The sequence below is a fragment of the Anguilla anguilla genome, chromosome 5 (genome assembly GCF_013347855.1).
Source record: "Anguilla anguilla isolate fAngAng1 chromosome 5, fAngAng1.pri, whole genome shotgun sequence".
NCBI classification, from domain to species: Eukaryota; Metazoa; Chordata; class Actinopteri; order Anguilliformes; family Anguillidae; genus Anguilla; species Anguilla anguilla.
Window position 1 is genome coordinate 60,102,734 of NC_049205.1, and position 13,989 is coordinate 60,116,722.

The window sequence follows — 13,989 nt, forward strand, 5'->3', positions numbered from 1 at the left end:
TGACATCCAACATCTCATACAAAATTACGGGATGGCAGTAAATCAGGACTGGGCTATAATGGGCCCATAGCACTTTTGTGCTTTGTGATGTGTAGAATCAGAGAGATACATGACATGTCTTTGCAATCTTTACAATAAAATGTGTTTTACACACTGAGGCCCCTTTCAACTTATGATGGCATCCCGCGGGTGCCTTTGTCGGGCATTTCTTTGGGACTATTCTGCACCCTTGCTGTGTTATTCCTTCTGATACGCCATGAGACCATCTTTGTACTAGTCATTACGTACGTCAATGTCGTCCTGGCAGGGGAAGCGAGTGTCTACCACAGGAGGGTTCCCCAGAATTGAGGGCAAAGGTACCGGAGGACGAATAAACCACAGAAATTAGTCAAATAGAGCTGTGACTCATAACGGGAATTAACGAGAAACTCCACAGCAAATGCAAATTTGAAGGCTTGCCAATAAAACCAAATGTAAATTAGCAGTTCCTTTTTTCATTTTTAACATTCATGGCTAGCATACTAATACACTGAGAATGTGGGGGAAATTAACTGGGATGTGAGTGTACAGTTCACTGATGGGGTAGCAGACATGCTATATTTCAGTAGCTGAGAAGTTTCAGTAGCCGAGACGTTCCCTGTGGTGTCTCCTCTATGAACCATTGCCCATCTTCCGCCGTGGTCTGAAGACACATCTCTTCAGACTGTGCCTGGACTAACTAACTATCACCACTCTATGGATAATTCCTATCACTTAAATTCCCCTCTTTCATGCTACATATGCACCTCCTGTGCCACTCATGTTACATGTACCTCCATCCAGCACTTATTGTGCATTGTCATGATGTTGTAGCTGGTAATGCCTACTAGTCTGACTTAGCATAGGTTAGGTAAGAGTAATGTTCACTGTGTGGACTGGACTCAATGAGTTCATGGTTATGAATAACTATATGAAATGAGTATTGTACCTTATCGGACCTGTGTTTTGTAGTTGCTCTAATGACCTTCGGTATGCACTTATTGTATGTCGCTTTGGATAAAGGTGTCTGCCAAATAAATGTAATGCAATGAGACATCTGAGATCCCATCACATCTGTACATTGTGAGAGTACTGATGAGACAGACGGTTTGCCGTAACCAATGATGGTATCTGCAAACCGCCCACTACACCAACTGTGTCATTCTTTCTCAGTATCATCATAACTTCCTAAGCTGAACTCTTGCGTCAGAAAATGCTTGCAAGCAGCCAAACCAAAAGCTCAGTGAATTTGTGGTGGTTGTTGCTCAACCCATAATCACAAACGGTGAGTTGGCCTAGGTTTTGTTGTGCCTGGGGGATGTTTGATTTTGGTAATGATGTCTTCGCAGTGTAGGAAGGGGGATGGAGGGGTGTTAGAGGCAAGACTTCCTCCACAGTCCAGTGTTGCAACGCTACAGCGGGTTACGCTGTCCTTGATTGTGTTACCTTACTGCATATTGTGCGGAGGCATTTTTCTGCCCATTCAATAAATCAATATACCTCACATCCGGCTCCATCATTCATCCGTGGACATTCTTAAATGAAATAAATATCGTTTTTGTACGAATGAAGCAAACCCTTGGTGTGACTCAGGTGTCATTTAGTCAAGTGGCAGAGTCTCATTTCTGGGTTTGTATGATGATGGACATGCCAGTCGGGTGGTTACTGTGGAATCCACCCCGTCAGCAGAGTTCGTCCGCCAGCGCGTCCGCCACCACATTTTCACTTGACCTTAACGGGGCGAACGTCAAGGTGAGAGGCCTGCAGAAACAAACACCAACGCATTATCCGCCGGTTGGGACAATGCATAGACTTCAGAAAAGTCAGGGGGTTGTGGTCGGAGCAGACCACGAGAGGAACAACACCGGACCCCACGTACACCTCAAAGTGCTGAAGCATCCAAATCAGTGCGAGCACTTCTACTGTCTCATCTCGTTACCAGATTTTAAAAGACGGACAATTGATATTTTGTCTGTGACTTGTTCTTGTTTTAAACCCCAAACTTATTAAACACCGTTTTAGTTTATGTATTTTATCATGTTGGTTGTGTTATTCTGTGTGATACTGTTGTCATTGTTGTTGTTTTGCATGCTGTTTTATACTGCGTTGGCCCTGTCTTGTCTAGGTCTCACTTGTAAAAGAGGTTTTAATCTCAATGTGACTTCCTAGTCAAATAAAGGTTTATTATTATTATTCATTCTTCCTCAATAACGGAGTAGTTCAACTGGTAACTGTTAAAACTTCTCAGAGAAATAACTAGCAGGCCTATCAACACCGTTCTCATCCTCCTGGAGCAGCACAGCACCTGCCCCCTACATTACTAGCGCCCACCTGAAGTTTGAAGGGCGAACCCAAACGAGGAGCAGCCAGAACAGGGGTGGAGCTAAGGAGAGAAACCTGACGTTCTCGAAAAGCTTGCTGACACACAGGAGACCAGACAAACTGCGCTTCGGCTTTCAATAAGTCAGTAAGTGGAGCCACCGCCGTGGAAAAGTTCTCACAAAACCCACGGTGGTACCCCACCACACCGAGAAAGCACGACAGCTCTTTTTCGGTAGAAGGAGCCGGGTATCGGTCAATAGCGAACACCTTGGCACGGACTGGGAGCCCCCTGACCCTGACCAACCACTTTTCCCAGGTGGGTCACTGTCGCCTTAGCGACCTCACACTTTTGCCAAATTGACAGTTAAACACGCCCAAGCCGAACGGTCAAACAGAGCACGTTACGCGGGACATGCGTATCCTCCCAGGCGTCACTGTAGACCGCGACATCGTCCAGATAGACAGCACAACCAGCCGGGCCGGAGACTACCTTATTCATGAGTCATTGGGACGTGGCGGGTGCGTTTCTGAGCCCAAAACCCATAACAGAATAGGAATACAGTCCTGTGGGTGTGATAAAGGCGGATATTTCCCTTGCCCTAGGCGTCAAAGGCACCTGCCGGTATCCCTTAAGTAAATCAAATTTCCTAACGAGCCTAGCAGCTCCGACCTGATCAACACATTACATTACATTACATTATAGGCATTTAGCAGACGCTCTTATCCAGAGCGACGTACAACAAGTGCATAGGTTTCATGATGTAACACAATCCTCCATACGCGGAAGGGGGAACGAATCTGGTTTTGTCACACTATTCACTTTACGATAATCTTTACAGAATCTAAATGACCCCTCTGGTTTATTCACCAAAATACAGGGAGAAGCCCAGCTAGAGAAAGAAGGCTCGGCTATACCATTCTCCAGCGTATAGTGAACTTCAGAGTCAATATGAGCACACTTGGCAAATGAGACACGGAAGAAACGTTGACGGATGGGCTCAGAATCGCCAACATCAATGTCATGCTCTATCAGGCAAGTTCGCGTGGGTGTATCTGAAAACAAAGATGAATAAGCTTTAATCAGATCAATCAGTTCAGTGCGCCTATTAACAGATAAATACTCCAACGGGTCATCCAAGACAGCCAACGACTCAGAATTTTGCAGACACCCCAGTAACACAGAATCATCAGGACCAAGAGCCTCCTCCTCGCCCCGCAGTGCCACTGCAGGACAAGGAGAGAACGGTGTTGTAGCAGCATCCGCTAAAAGAATGGTTCTTACCATCCCCTACAGGCACGCACTGTTCAGATTCACACAGATGAATGTAATAGTAATGCTTATCAGATTTTCGCAACATTCTGAATAGTTGGCGATAAGCTTGAGGAACCTGTTCGTAGGCTTGTAAAACAGCCCTTTTCACTTTAGCATAACTCTCGCTATCAGCTACACTGACCACACTGACACTGGACCACAGTTTGATCGCTCTGTTGCCATTGGTCAGGTGTTCTGTTCCTGGATTCACATTGGACCAGAGTTCGGTAGCTGTGTTGCCATTGGTCAGCTGTCCTGTTGGGCAGGTTGAGGTACAGGGTTCTGAGAAGAAACATGGCAGCCAGGTGGAAGGTTGCTGGGATCCTATGAACGCTGAGCTCTACAAGCATGACACCTGGGAAGCACTGGTCACCCAGGTGAACATAACTCTCCCATGTAAAAAATAATAAAACACACAAAACCCAAAGCACAGCATTACAGAGGCCAATTTTCTAGCAGCACAGAAGCCTCCACACTCTCAGAAGAAAGGCTTCCTCTGTGTCTCCATAGAGCAGGGCTGCTCAACCCCCGTTCCTGGAGATCTACGGTCCTACAGGTTTTCATTTCAATCCTAATTTGGCACACCTAATTCTACTAATTAGCAGCTCAATGAGATATCGCTGGTCATTGACGTTTAATCTGATTTTCAGCTGCCTCAACAATGATCCACTTCAATTAATATCTGAAGCCCTCAATCAGTCACTGCTTATTACTTGACTAAACAATGAGCCCTAACACAAGTCTGTTACAACAGTAAGCTTCTTTGAAATGAATAAATAAAAATTATATATATATATATTTGCAAAAAAAAACATCACATATCACAACACTAACAGAAATTTTCATTTGGCTTTGGCACATAATGTGCTAGGAGATCTCTTTCTGATTCATTATTTATCTTGTTTGTTTTCTCTCAGTTGCCTATTGCTGTACATGTGTTGTCTACACCGGCTCCCAGAGCACAGCTCTCATAGTGTTTTTTTTTTTTAAATAGTAATTTCTCGGGGAAGCAGCTGAAAGAGTCTTTTACCAGCGAATGAATCAAACAGAAGAAGAAAACATTCATCAGCCAGGTTACTGCACTGAATTGAGGAGATTGCTGCACATTTATCATCAGATAAGCCTGGTGTAAGTCTAGTTTTAAATAACGCTTTGTGAAAAGTAACAGTTATTTAAAACATAAAACGTAATTTAATAGACATAGCAGAAGACAAGTACTACTCAAAATACTATTAAATTATTAGTATTACTCTGCGATGATTATTTTGACTTTTACACTGGATATTTCTATTGTTATAGGCGGGTCGGCATACTGTCACTGTTTGGGAAGCCTTGGTGGACGAAGCCCTCCAGCCGGTGGGGAGCATGTGATGCACTGGGCCGTGTGACCTTACACAGCACGGACCATCCATCAGGCGCTTCTAATCACACGCAGTTTGACACCAGTTTGATCAGAGAAGCGCCGAGCTCAAAATGGCCTCTCCGCTGGGGCGCAGAGCGCCGCTCGCACAACCTCGCCGTGGAACGAACGCAGTTCTCGCAATCGCGAGGGCTTCCGGCTGCTCTTCACCACTTCGCATTTCATCTACCGGGGAAGGAAAAAAAAAAAAAAACTATTTTCTCTTTTTTTATTTTCATCCACTCTCATTATCTGGGCATGCATGCGCACGCGCACGCGCGCACACACACACACAGACACACACACACTCGTTCCACTACCTTCATTAGGGACATAGGGACATAGGGACATAAAGCATAATCCATCCGAGGAAAAAACGAGGCCTATGCATTAGGAAACTTTTACATATATATACATTTTTTTACCATTGGGTTTAGAAGGCAAGCAAACTCCTAGAATTATTTCGACAGCTGTGCTCTATTGTAGGACCCCTGAGGTGCCAATGCAGAACCCTTGACTGTGAACACCCATTGTGGTGTCAAAAGTTGCAAACTGTTAAACTTGTGGGAAATGGACAAAACAAGAGCAGTGCGATTTGATGACCAGAAAGCGTTTTATCAAATGCTTACATTTTCATACACATAGATTTATTTACATACAACGTTTGTTCATTCATATTCTGCTTTGGTGGTTTTTCAGGAAACACAACCTGAGGACATACTAGAGTGAATACACAACCAAAATATAAAAAACTCCTAATTTTTTGGACTCCTCTTTTGAATTCATTTCAGGCAACTTCTCCCAGTGATTTTCCTTAAGAATATTACAACTCTGATAACAGCAGTTTTGATAAGAGAAAAAAAAAAAAGACTACTTTGTCCCAACAAAAACCCTTTGAAAATCATAAGAAAGTTTGGTTCCCTCAGGGAACTAAAGGCATTTTCTGACCAAACTCTGGAGCCAATAACAATTTAGACAAATTAAGATTAAAAAAAGGAATTACTAATAGGTGTCTTCCCCACATTCTGTTCTTTAAAAAATGAATCAATTCTTAAAACTTTATGGTGCGCAATACATGTAAAAAAAATAAAACACCTTTAGAATCATTTACATTTATTAAGGCTCTACGACCATCAGGTTTAATGGAATATGGATTCTTAAACACCAAAGATCTGTAGTGTGTAACAGTGATCCCCACATCAAACATACTGTACAAAACTTTTTACGCACAACCTTTAAAAAATGATAGAAAAGAAACCTGACAATATTGCATAGTGGCCTAAACTTTGAGTCAGGCCATCCCTCCAGTCTGGATGCAATTCATTTATATAATGCAAAACAAATGCTTTTTCCTCTAGTGTGTTGCTTTCCCACCTTGTATTCTAATAACAGCTATAGAGGACAGTCTTTTCCAGCAGAATAATGTAAATCAGGAATGGCAGTGCAAACAAGGAGTAAGGCCACAATCTGGCAACCTCAAAGTCCAACTCAGGCGGTTGCCTTGATGGAGTGCTGCTTAGCCTGAACCAGCAGGTGCAGCCTGTACCGGGCGATGGTCGTGTTCATGGTCCAAAGGAACTCTGGCAGTGGCCCCTTGAGGAGGACATCCATGGGAACGAACTGCAGGACCTGGCGCGGGCTGGCAGGCTGGGGGGAGTCCGGCATCTTGCTGTGCATCTCCCCCAGGAACCGCAGGACCCAGTCGTCGGGGACGCAGCAGTAGTCGGCGCACAGGAGGACGGCGACGGCGCCCAGGGCGTCGGCGGGGGCGGGGCACCTGAAGGTGACGGAGCGGAAGCACTGGTGCAGGGCGAAGACCAGGCCGGCCGTGAAGCGGGTGAAGGCGGAGACGAGGGGGAGGACGAGGGTGCCCCCCGTCCGGAGGCGGCGAAGCGCGCGCAGGACGCAGGCCAGGAGCTCCCGCTGGTACTGGGGCTCCCCGTCATGCAAGGTCCCGCGGCCTGCGTCGGGGGGCGCGGGTCCCTCAGAGCACTCCAAGTGCAGCTCGTCGGTTTGGGGCAGGCAACCTGCCAGGCGCGGACTCCCAACCACCAGGCAGTGGAGCTTCTGGCCGCCCGCGCCGTGGAGAAGCCGGCCGCGGTGGAGGCCGACCGCTTCCGACAGGATGGACTCGGGAGTTAAGACGCGGCAGGAGCCGCAGGAGGGGACGCGCGGTCCGTCGTCCTTGGTCACCCCGCTCTGTTCCAGGGCTTCGTTCAAGTGGTTCAGCAGGTCCAAGTCACAGAAGGGTGAACTTCTGACCTTGGGTATGGCGGTGCCCACTAAGACGTGCCAAGCGTCCATGCTGCAGTCGTCCGTCGGCCCCGCCAACAGGCAATCCTTCCCAACAGCCTCTGCGACGTGCTCTTCGACTGAAGCTCTGCAGGAGCCCCGGCCCACCTTCTCCATCCAGTCCAGAGTCTGGAGCTTTTTTCTCTCGTTGAAGGTCCCGGCCTGCTTCCTGCTGTTGAACAGCTTGCCGTTCGCGCTGCAGGCCGGGACCAAATTTTTGGACAGCCACTCGCTCCGGGAGACGTGCTGCACCCGGAAGCGCTCCATGTACACCTGCACGGCGTGGTCCCTCAGCAGATTCAGCCTCCCCCTCTTCAGAGCGCCCATGGCCTCGAACAGCCGCAAGTTCTCCGTGATGGTCTGCACCTGGTGCGTGTGGAAGTAGGTGCAGATCTGCTCGTGCTGCCGCAGGAAAGACTCCGGAATGAGGCTGTTGGGGAAGAGGGCCCCCCGGCCGGCGATGTCCGGGCCGAAATTCCGGATCATTTTGGAGAGGAGGGGCTTGACGTCGTCCTTGCCGCAGTAGTCCAGGCAGACGACGTAGACCTCGGAGTTCCCCGCCTTGCTGGTGGCCGGCTTGAACACGTGGACGGCGCGGAAGCAGCAGTTGAGCAGGTAGAGCAGGCAGACGGAGGAGTGCTCGTACAGGGTGAACGCCTTCAGCACGAAGGAGCCGCCGGGGCTCAGCAGCAGGAGGGCGGCCACCGCCTCGCAGTAGTGCAGCGGCGCCACCAGGCTCTCCTGCTCGTCCGGGTTGGCCTGGCAGTCGAAGCTGCCGTCCGCCGTCACCAGGTCCACCGTGCGCATGTTGCGCGTGAAGCCCTGCAGCTCCAGCAGGTACTCCTGCGTCATGAGGTCGCCGGTGTCGTCGGAGCCGAAGAACCACCAGGGCAGGGTGTTGGCGATGAGGCGGTCGTCCGCGATCATGGCGCCGTTGTCGTTGGCCTCGTGGTAGGGGTTGAGGGTGTTGGCCGCCCACGTCCAGTCGCAGTGCACGGAGTTGGACCTGAGGTAGTGGTTCAGGCTGGCGATGAAGGCCCCAGGGGCCTCGCACAGGTGGACAGAGTTGAGCTCCCCGCTCTGCAGGGCCCCGTACGGGACCAGGCCGAAGGTGCCCAGGATCTCATAGAACTTGCACCAGGCCTGGGTGCAGATTTCGGCGTTGGCGGCTGCGCGCACGTGCGCGATGATCTTCCCGGCCCTGTTGGTGAAGGATGTGTGCTGGTGCCAGACCTCCAGGTTCTTGTCGCTGAGCTGGTCCTTCACCGCGTTCAGGGACTCTTTCAGAGCCTGCAGACGAGGGTGCTGCTGGGGGTCGTACCTCAGAGCCTGATTGGGGTCTGGGATGACCCATTCCCCCGACGCAGGTTTTGAATAGGTGGTAGTTTTGTTGAAAAGCTCCTGAATTTCGCTTTCGATGTCTGTGCTGAAGAAGATCGGGTCAGCTCTGTTTTCGGTGAAGATTTTTTTCCTTACACCACGTCTTCGGCTCATCTTCCCCGCAGAGTAGGCTGTCTGTATAAAACATTTTAAAAAATGTTAAAAAAGGTTTTCCTCAGAAATGATACAACCTGCCAAATAAGCATTTTGATACTTTCATGTGACAGTTACACACAGCTTAGTTCGCGCAATAATTTAATAAATATAAATTCACAACACATAATAATAATTTGTACCAACAGCCAAACTGCCTGCGTATACTGTCTTACGTGATGTAAAAATTAATTTGCTTAAGTTTACATACTGACAAAATGACTTGGATTACGTAGCTAAGACTAACTAGCTTGATAATCAAAGCAGCTGCGTCTCACCGGCAAGAAAACTTGTTAAGCAGGGTACTTTCACTTTCAATTAATTAACGCGTAGACAGTATTATAATTATTAGTGGTCCTTACAAACGTAATATACGGATAAACAACCAAGATATGCTCAAAGACAATACATTAACTGGAAATTATTAGAACGGTGAATTCGTTTAACTAGGTGCCTAACCGCCAATACGAACAGGTTCAACACAATGTAGCACACAAAGCTAGCAAAATCTCAAAACTGACAACGTATTCCGATGTTCTATAAAATAGTTAACAGCATCTATACATCAGTACATCTGTCATTAGTATTTAAAAACAAGCCATTTGTATTTTCGAAACATTTACGTTAAGCGCTTAGCAATATCCTCGGTAGAGGTCTTCCAAACCGAGGATAGAACACTTTAAACGAAGAAACACTCTAGGAAAGTACGAGGCGTTGTACTGGGCCTACATAACTAAGCTAGCTTGCTGGCTAGTTTACCGATATACCCGGGGTGTATGCTATCCGGTTGGTTATTTCCGAGTTCATTTTTATTTATTTATTTCACCTTTATTTCACCAGGCAAGTCATTAAGAACAAATTCTTATTTACAATGGCGGTCTTACCCACGATACGGTAAACCCACCTTCTTTAACGGTGGTTACCTTGTATTACCAAATAAATTCGTGTTAACCTGACCAGCAAGCGAGTACGAATAACCAGATAACTTACGATAACGTACAGTATCAAAACAAACATCGTGACGTCCAGACCCACGTGGTGTGCGATGCGCTTTCAGTCCCCGAGAAACGATCCAGGGTCAGTTTATTGAGAACATTAATCCCCAGCCAAACATAATGTAAACAAATCGCAAGCTGATCCAGGAACAGCAATTAGAAGATAGCTAATCAAATATTAACGTTTAAATGATTGCATATTAATGAACACTAAAAGAATACGTAACTTTATTTAAATCGATCGTGAGGTCTATTCTACAAATTGTGAAGATGTCTAGTTATAACGCTAGTTTCCCGTTTAGCATCTATAAAACTGTAGGCTTCTACCGTCAGTTGGCTTGCTTTTTGACTTTAGTTATCAGTTCCAAGAAAGCAAAAACATAAAAAAACGAGGAACCCCATCCATGACCGATCTACAATTAGTGATACCCATTCCCATCTTCATCCCAGTAAGATTCTCAAACAGGTCGTTTCTCCGAAACAAGGGTCAACACAATTTGGATCTCCTCCAAATCTGTTGCTAAGATTCAGCTCCTCAAAACTTTGAGCATGGATCCCACCGAAGAAAACGCACTCAAGAGCTCGCACAGGGTCCAACCAACTGCCGGTTTACTGGGACTCAAGGCAAACACTGCCATGGTAACCACCAAACTCAGTGATACGATGAAACACTGTTGCAGATACACATGCTCACATACAGAAAGAAGAACTGAAGAAAGAAAAACATTTGTAAGTATATCTGCCCTTTATCAACGAGAAAGCAATTTATGTCGATATGGACTTACAAGTTAATTTGCTATTTACTTGCCGTATTCGTAAACCGTGGTAACAGAAGGTTTAGTTGTAATACCTGGCTAACGTTAGCTACCTGACAACTGACCTAAGGTATTTTTCAATTGTGTGGCATAAATTGTAGGCTATAGTTTGCAACATATCTAATTTCAATGATTATTCCTTGCATGAAGGAAAACTGTAACGTCAAGTTAGCAACGTGGGAATCATGTTGGTTCTTTCAAAAATGTGAACTAATTCACAATAACGCATTATGTTCCCCCCTTTCTTGAGAAAATTAACGAGTCTTTTTCCGCTCACGTGGAGGTAATGTAGTCTAATTACCAAGCTGACAATTATGCAGCTAATAATTCACTTCTCTCAGTGATTAAATTAGGCTGTTTAGATTAACCTACCAACTCATTACTTCATGACAAAATGGGGTAGGCTGCTCAGAATTGGGTAATTCATGAATTCATTTTGTATTCCTAGATGAGGTGATTACAAAAGGCGGGAAGGTTTTTAAAAAAAATGCCGACCTCCAAAGTGTTGGCGGCGTCCAGCACTCTGCAAAGTTTGTCCCCGAAAATGCCAGAGGGGTTCAAGAGCAAAGTGGTAGCACCTCGAAACCCCAAACTCGTCAAACACGAAGACCGACCCTTCAGAGTAAGTTGACCCTTTTGGAATTGTGTTCCAATATTCCTATTAAATTTTCAGAAGGATTTCACCTGTAACAAGCACTCTTTCTCCCAGACTGGCTAACATTTGTATATGTGTAAAAATCCACATTTGCAATTGGAAATAATTCAGGTTAATTACCCTATAAATTGGTGTTGTTCCTGTGATACCCCCCCCCCCCCCCCCAACAAGTAGCACTCGCATCAGTGACCTCTCACCACACCTCACAGACACCCACACATACACACACACACACAACTTACTATAATGCTACAGTCCCAATACAGTGAGTTTCCATCACCTACTTCCTGAAATAGAAATGGAAAATTCCTAACTGTCTGCTCTGGTACAAATATATCCTTTCCACAACTATATAAAAAACCAAAATAAAAACAAACAAACAAAAAACAGTATTAAAAAGTAACCTAATTGTGCTTTCTCATTCTTTCAAGGGACAGGATGCTCATTTTGTAATGCTGCCTGATGCTAGTACCGCTAATACAAACTCAGGAGCCTTTCCTGGTCCAGTGGAAATGAGTTAGGCTGTTCATTCTAGAGGTCTGATGCAGCTTGAGCCTCCCTTTGAAAACCGTGAGAAGTCTGCATCCCAGAACATGGCCGTGCTGGTCTTTTCCTGTTTTATCAGTACAGCGCAAGTTGGAGGGGGTTGAAATTTTCTGTTGTGTTTAAATTATGGAGAGGGCTGTATTTTGCGAACGCACAAATAACTGGCAGGTATTAAAAATTAAACGTATCCCCCCCCCCCCTTCTTCATTATTCATTTATATTCTGAGATGAAATCTGTCCAGTCTCCGACTTCTGAAAGTGCGGTTTGGTGTTTTCCCCTCTGAGGGGACGACGGAGATCCTCGCCATTTTTGAGAAAAATAGACGGGGAGCGGAGTTTTAAAAGCCACACCGGGCCGCCGCTCTGGGGAGGCAGAGACGTTCCCGGGGAACGTGACGGCACGATGTACTACCCGCGTGTCTTTACACCACTGCTGTGCGCGCGTGGGGGGTGTGCACGTGTGGGGGGTGTGCACGTGTGTGCGTGCGCATGCATCCGGTCTTCTCCGTGTCATTTTTTCCCCCCACTGAGAAACATAAATACAGCATGATAAATTGTTAACTTGCGATGTTATTTAAGGAAATTCATTTGGAATAACGTTTTGGCACAGACAGAAATGTGAAATGTAGCACACTGGCGCAGACTGCGTGCTCTTTAACTGGCACATAAGGCACAGTAGATCTCTTCACCGTTCCTGTGTACAAGTTCTGTATCTTTTCGGGTAGGGCAAACAGCAGTGTATGGAATATTGCACACAACCCAACCAGGTTGACCTACTTACCTGGCTTGCCGTCATGGGCGGCAGCAATACCTGTTTTTTTTTTTTTTTTTTTTTTTTTTTTTTGTTGAAGCTGTGGCCTAGTTTACGCTGCTTCGCTCACAGGTGTCTGGACTAACCGTGTTTAACCGTGTCTGGTTCCAGCTGACTCCGTCCGCGTTTGCCCAGGAGATGAGCCTGTCCACAGAGCAGCGACTGGCCAGCACGCACCAGATGTGTCCCCCTCGCATCCTGGAGCTCTTGGACATGAGCGAGACCACTCACCAGAAGGTGAAGCCTGCCACGCGTGGATACGTTCATACCCACAGCCTAATTCTCTCCCTGTCTTTCTCTCTCTCTCTCTCTCTCTTTCTGTCTGTCTCTCTCTCTCCGTCTCCCTCTGTCTCTGTCTGTCTGACTCTCTCCATCTTTCACTCTCTTTGTCTTTCTCTGTCCATCTTTCTCTCTCTCTCTCTCTATTGGTCTCTCTGTCTCCATCTTTCTCTCTCTCTCTCTCTCTGTCGGTCTCTCTGTCTCATCTTTCTCTCTCTCTGTCGATCTCTCTCTTCGTCTTTCTCTCTCTCTCAGTCTCTGTCTCTCTCTCTAAAAGTTAGGGATGTCCTACTCCTTATAGCTCAATGTCAGTGTCCGCATGTGTCATAGATTGTTTCACATGGATTGCAAAACATGATTAATCAGTTGGGTTTGCGCAGGTACCTCAAAAACATAAAATCCTGCATTCCAGCTCCCCGTGCGCCTACACAAAGACACGCGCATTTGGTGCAGCTTTAGAGGAAAGATGCTGGTGAGAAACCTGCTGTTTTGGATCCTTATTCTGCTCCGTTTAATTTGGATGTGAATAGGAAATGAGGCGAGCGGCTTTGCATAGATCCCTAACTCTCCTGGGACCGTTATGTGTTTGTTCTGACTGCTTGACAGCACTTCACATGAAGCTGTCTGTGTTGCTGTTGCTGTGTTGCTACATCTTAGCTTTGTGGTGTATCGCTAAGAGAACGTGTCAACACGGTGGCTTGTCTCCTGTGAGGAGACGAAGTCTTTCAGGACGGCATATAAAAAAAAAAAAAAAAAAATACATTAAAAAAAAAAAAAAAAGGAGATTCATGTCCTTGGTGTATGTTTGAATGTATAAGGCCTGAGGAAAAAAAACAAAAAAAGGTACCCTCTTTCCTGTCAGAGACAGAATGGTTGAATGCTTTCTAGGATAAATGTGCTGCAGTGGCATAACAGAAGCAGCCGTCACGCATATTAATGCCTGTCACTGCCGGGCCACGCGTGCTGTCATCACGCACAGATGAGAAGGAAGCTCACGCCGTTCTTTCGGAGA

General features: G+C 46.4%; 2 protein-coding genes across 8 annotated transcripts in view; one reads left to right on the top strand and one right to left on the bottom strand.

Annotated features, from left to right (window-relative positions):
* Positions 1-5,640: 5,640 nt before the first annotated feature.
* cmtr2 (cap methyltransferase 2) lies at positions 5,641-10,744 on the bottom strand. 7 transcript variants are annotated; one of them, XM_035416483.1, is made up of 2 exons: positions 10,657-10,744; positions 5,641-8,858 (listed from the first exon to the last, which is right to left on the bottom strand). In XM_035416483.1, exon 2 carries the CDS (start codon positions 8,835-8,837, stop codon positions 6,540-6,542), a length of 2,298 nt encoding a protein of 765 aa, XP_035272374.1. In that variant the 5' UTR covers positions 8,838-8,858; positions 10,657-10,744; the 3' UTR covers positions 5,641-6,539. The 7 variants fall into 7 exon arrangements, with proteins under 7 accessions (XP_035272374.1, XP_035272377.1, XP_035272371.1 ...); XM_035416486.1 differs by lacking the exon at positions 10,657-10,744 and adding an exon at positions 9,877-10,126; XM_035416480.1 differs by lacking the exon at positions 10,657-10,744 and adding an exon at positions 9,867-10,126.
* hydin (HYDIN axonemal central pair apparatus protein) overlaps positions 10,342-13,989 on the top strand; it is a 157,122-nt gene continuing 153,474 nt past the window's right edge. The window contains exons 1-3 of the mRNA XM_035419534.1: positions 10,342-10,600; positions 11,135-11,308; positions 12,810-12,935. Coding sequence (XP_035275425.1) covers positions 11,174-11,308; positions 12,810-12,935 — 261 coding nt within the window. The 5' untranslated portion in view covers positions 10,342-10,600; positions 11,135-11,173. The remainder of the gene's footprint in view (positions 10,601-11,134; positions 11,309-12,809; positions 12,936-13,989) is intronic.

Excerpts from the sequence above, each read along its gene's own strand:
- cmtr2 (XM_035416480.1), bottom strand. The coding sequence starts at position 9,893 with ATGTTTGTTTTGATACTGTACGTTATC. Across the intron at positions 8,859-9,866 it reads TTTTGATACTGTACGTTATC|ACAGCCTACTCTGCGGGGAA; the intron begins GTAAGTTATCTG and ends TGTTTTATACAG.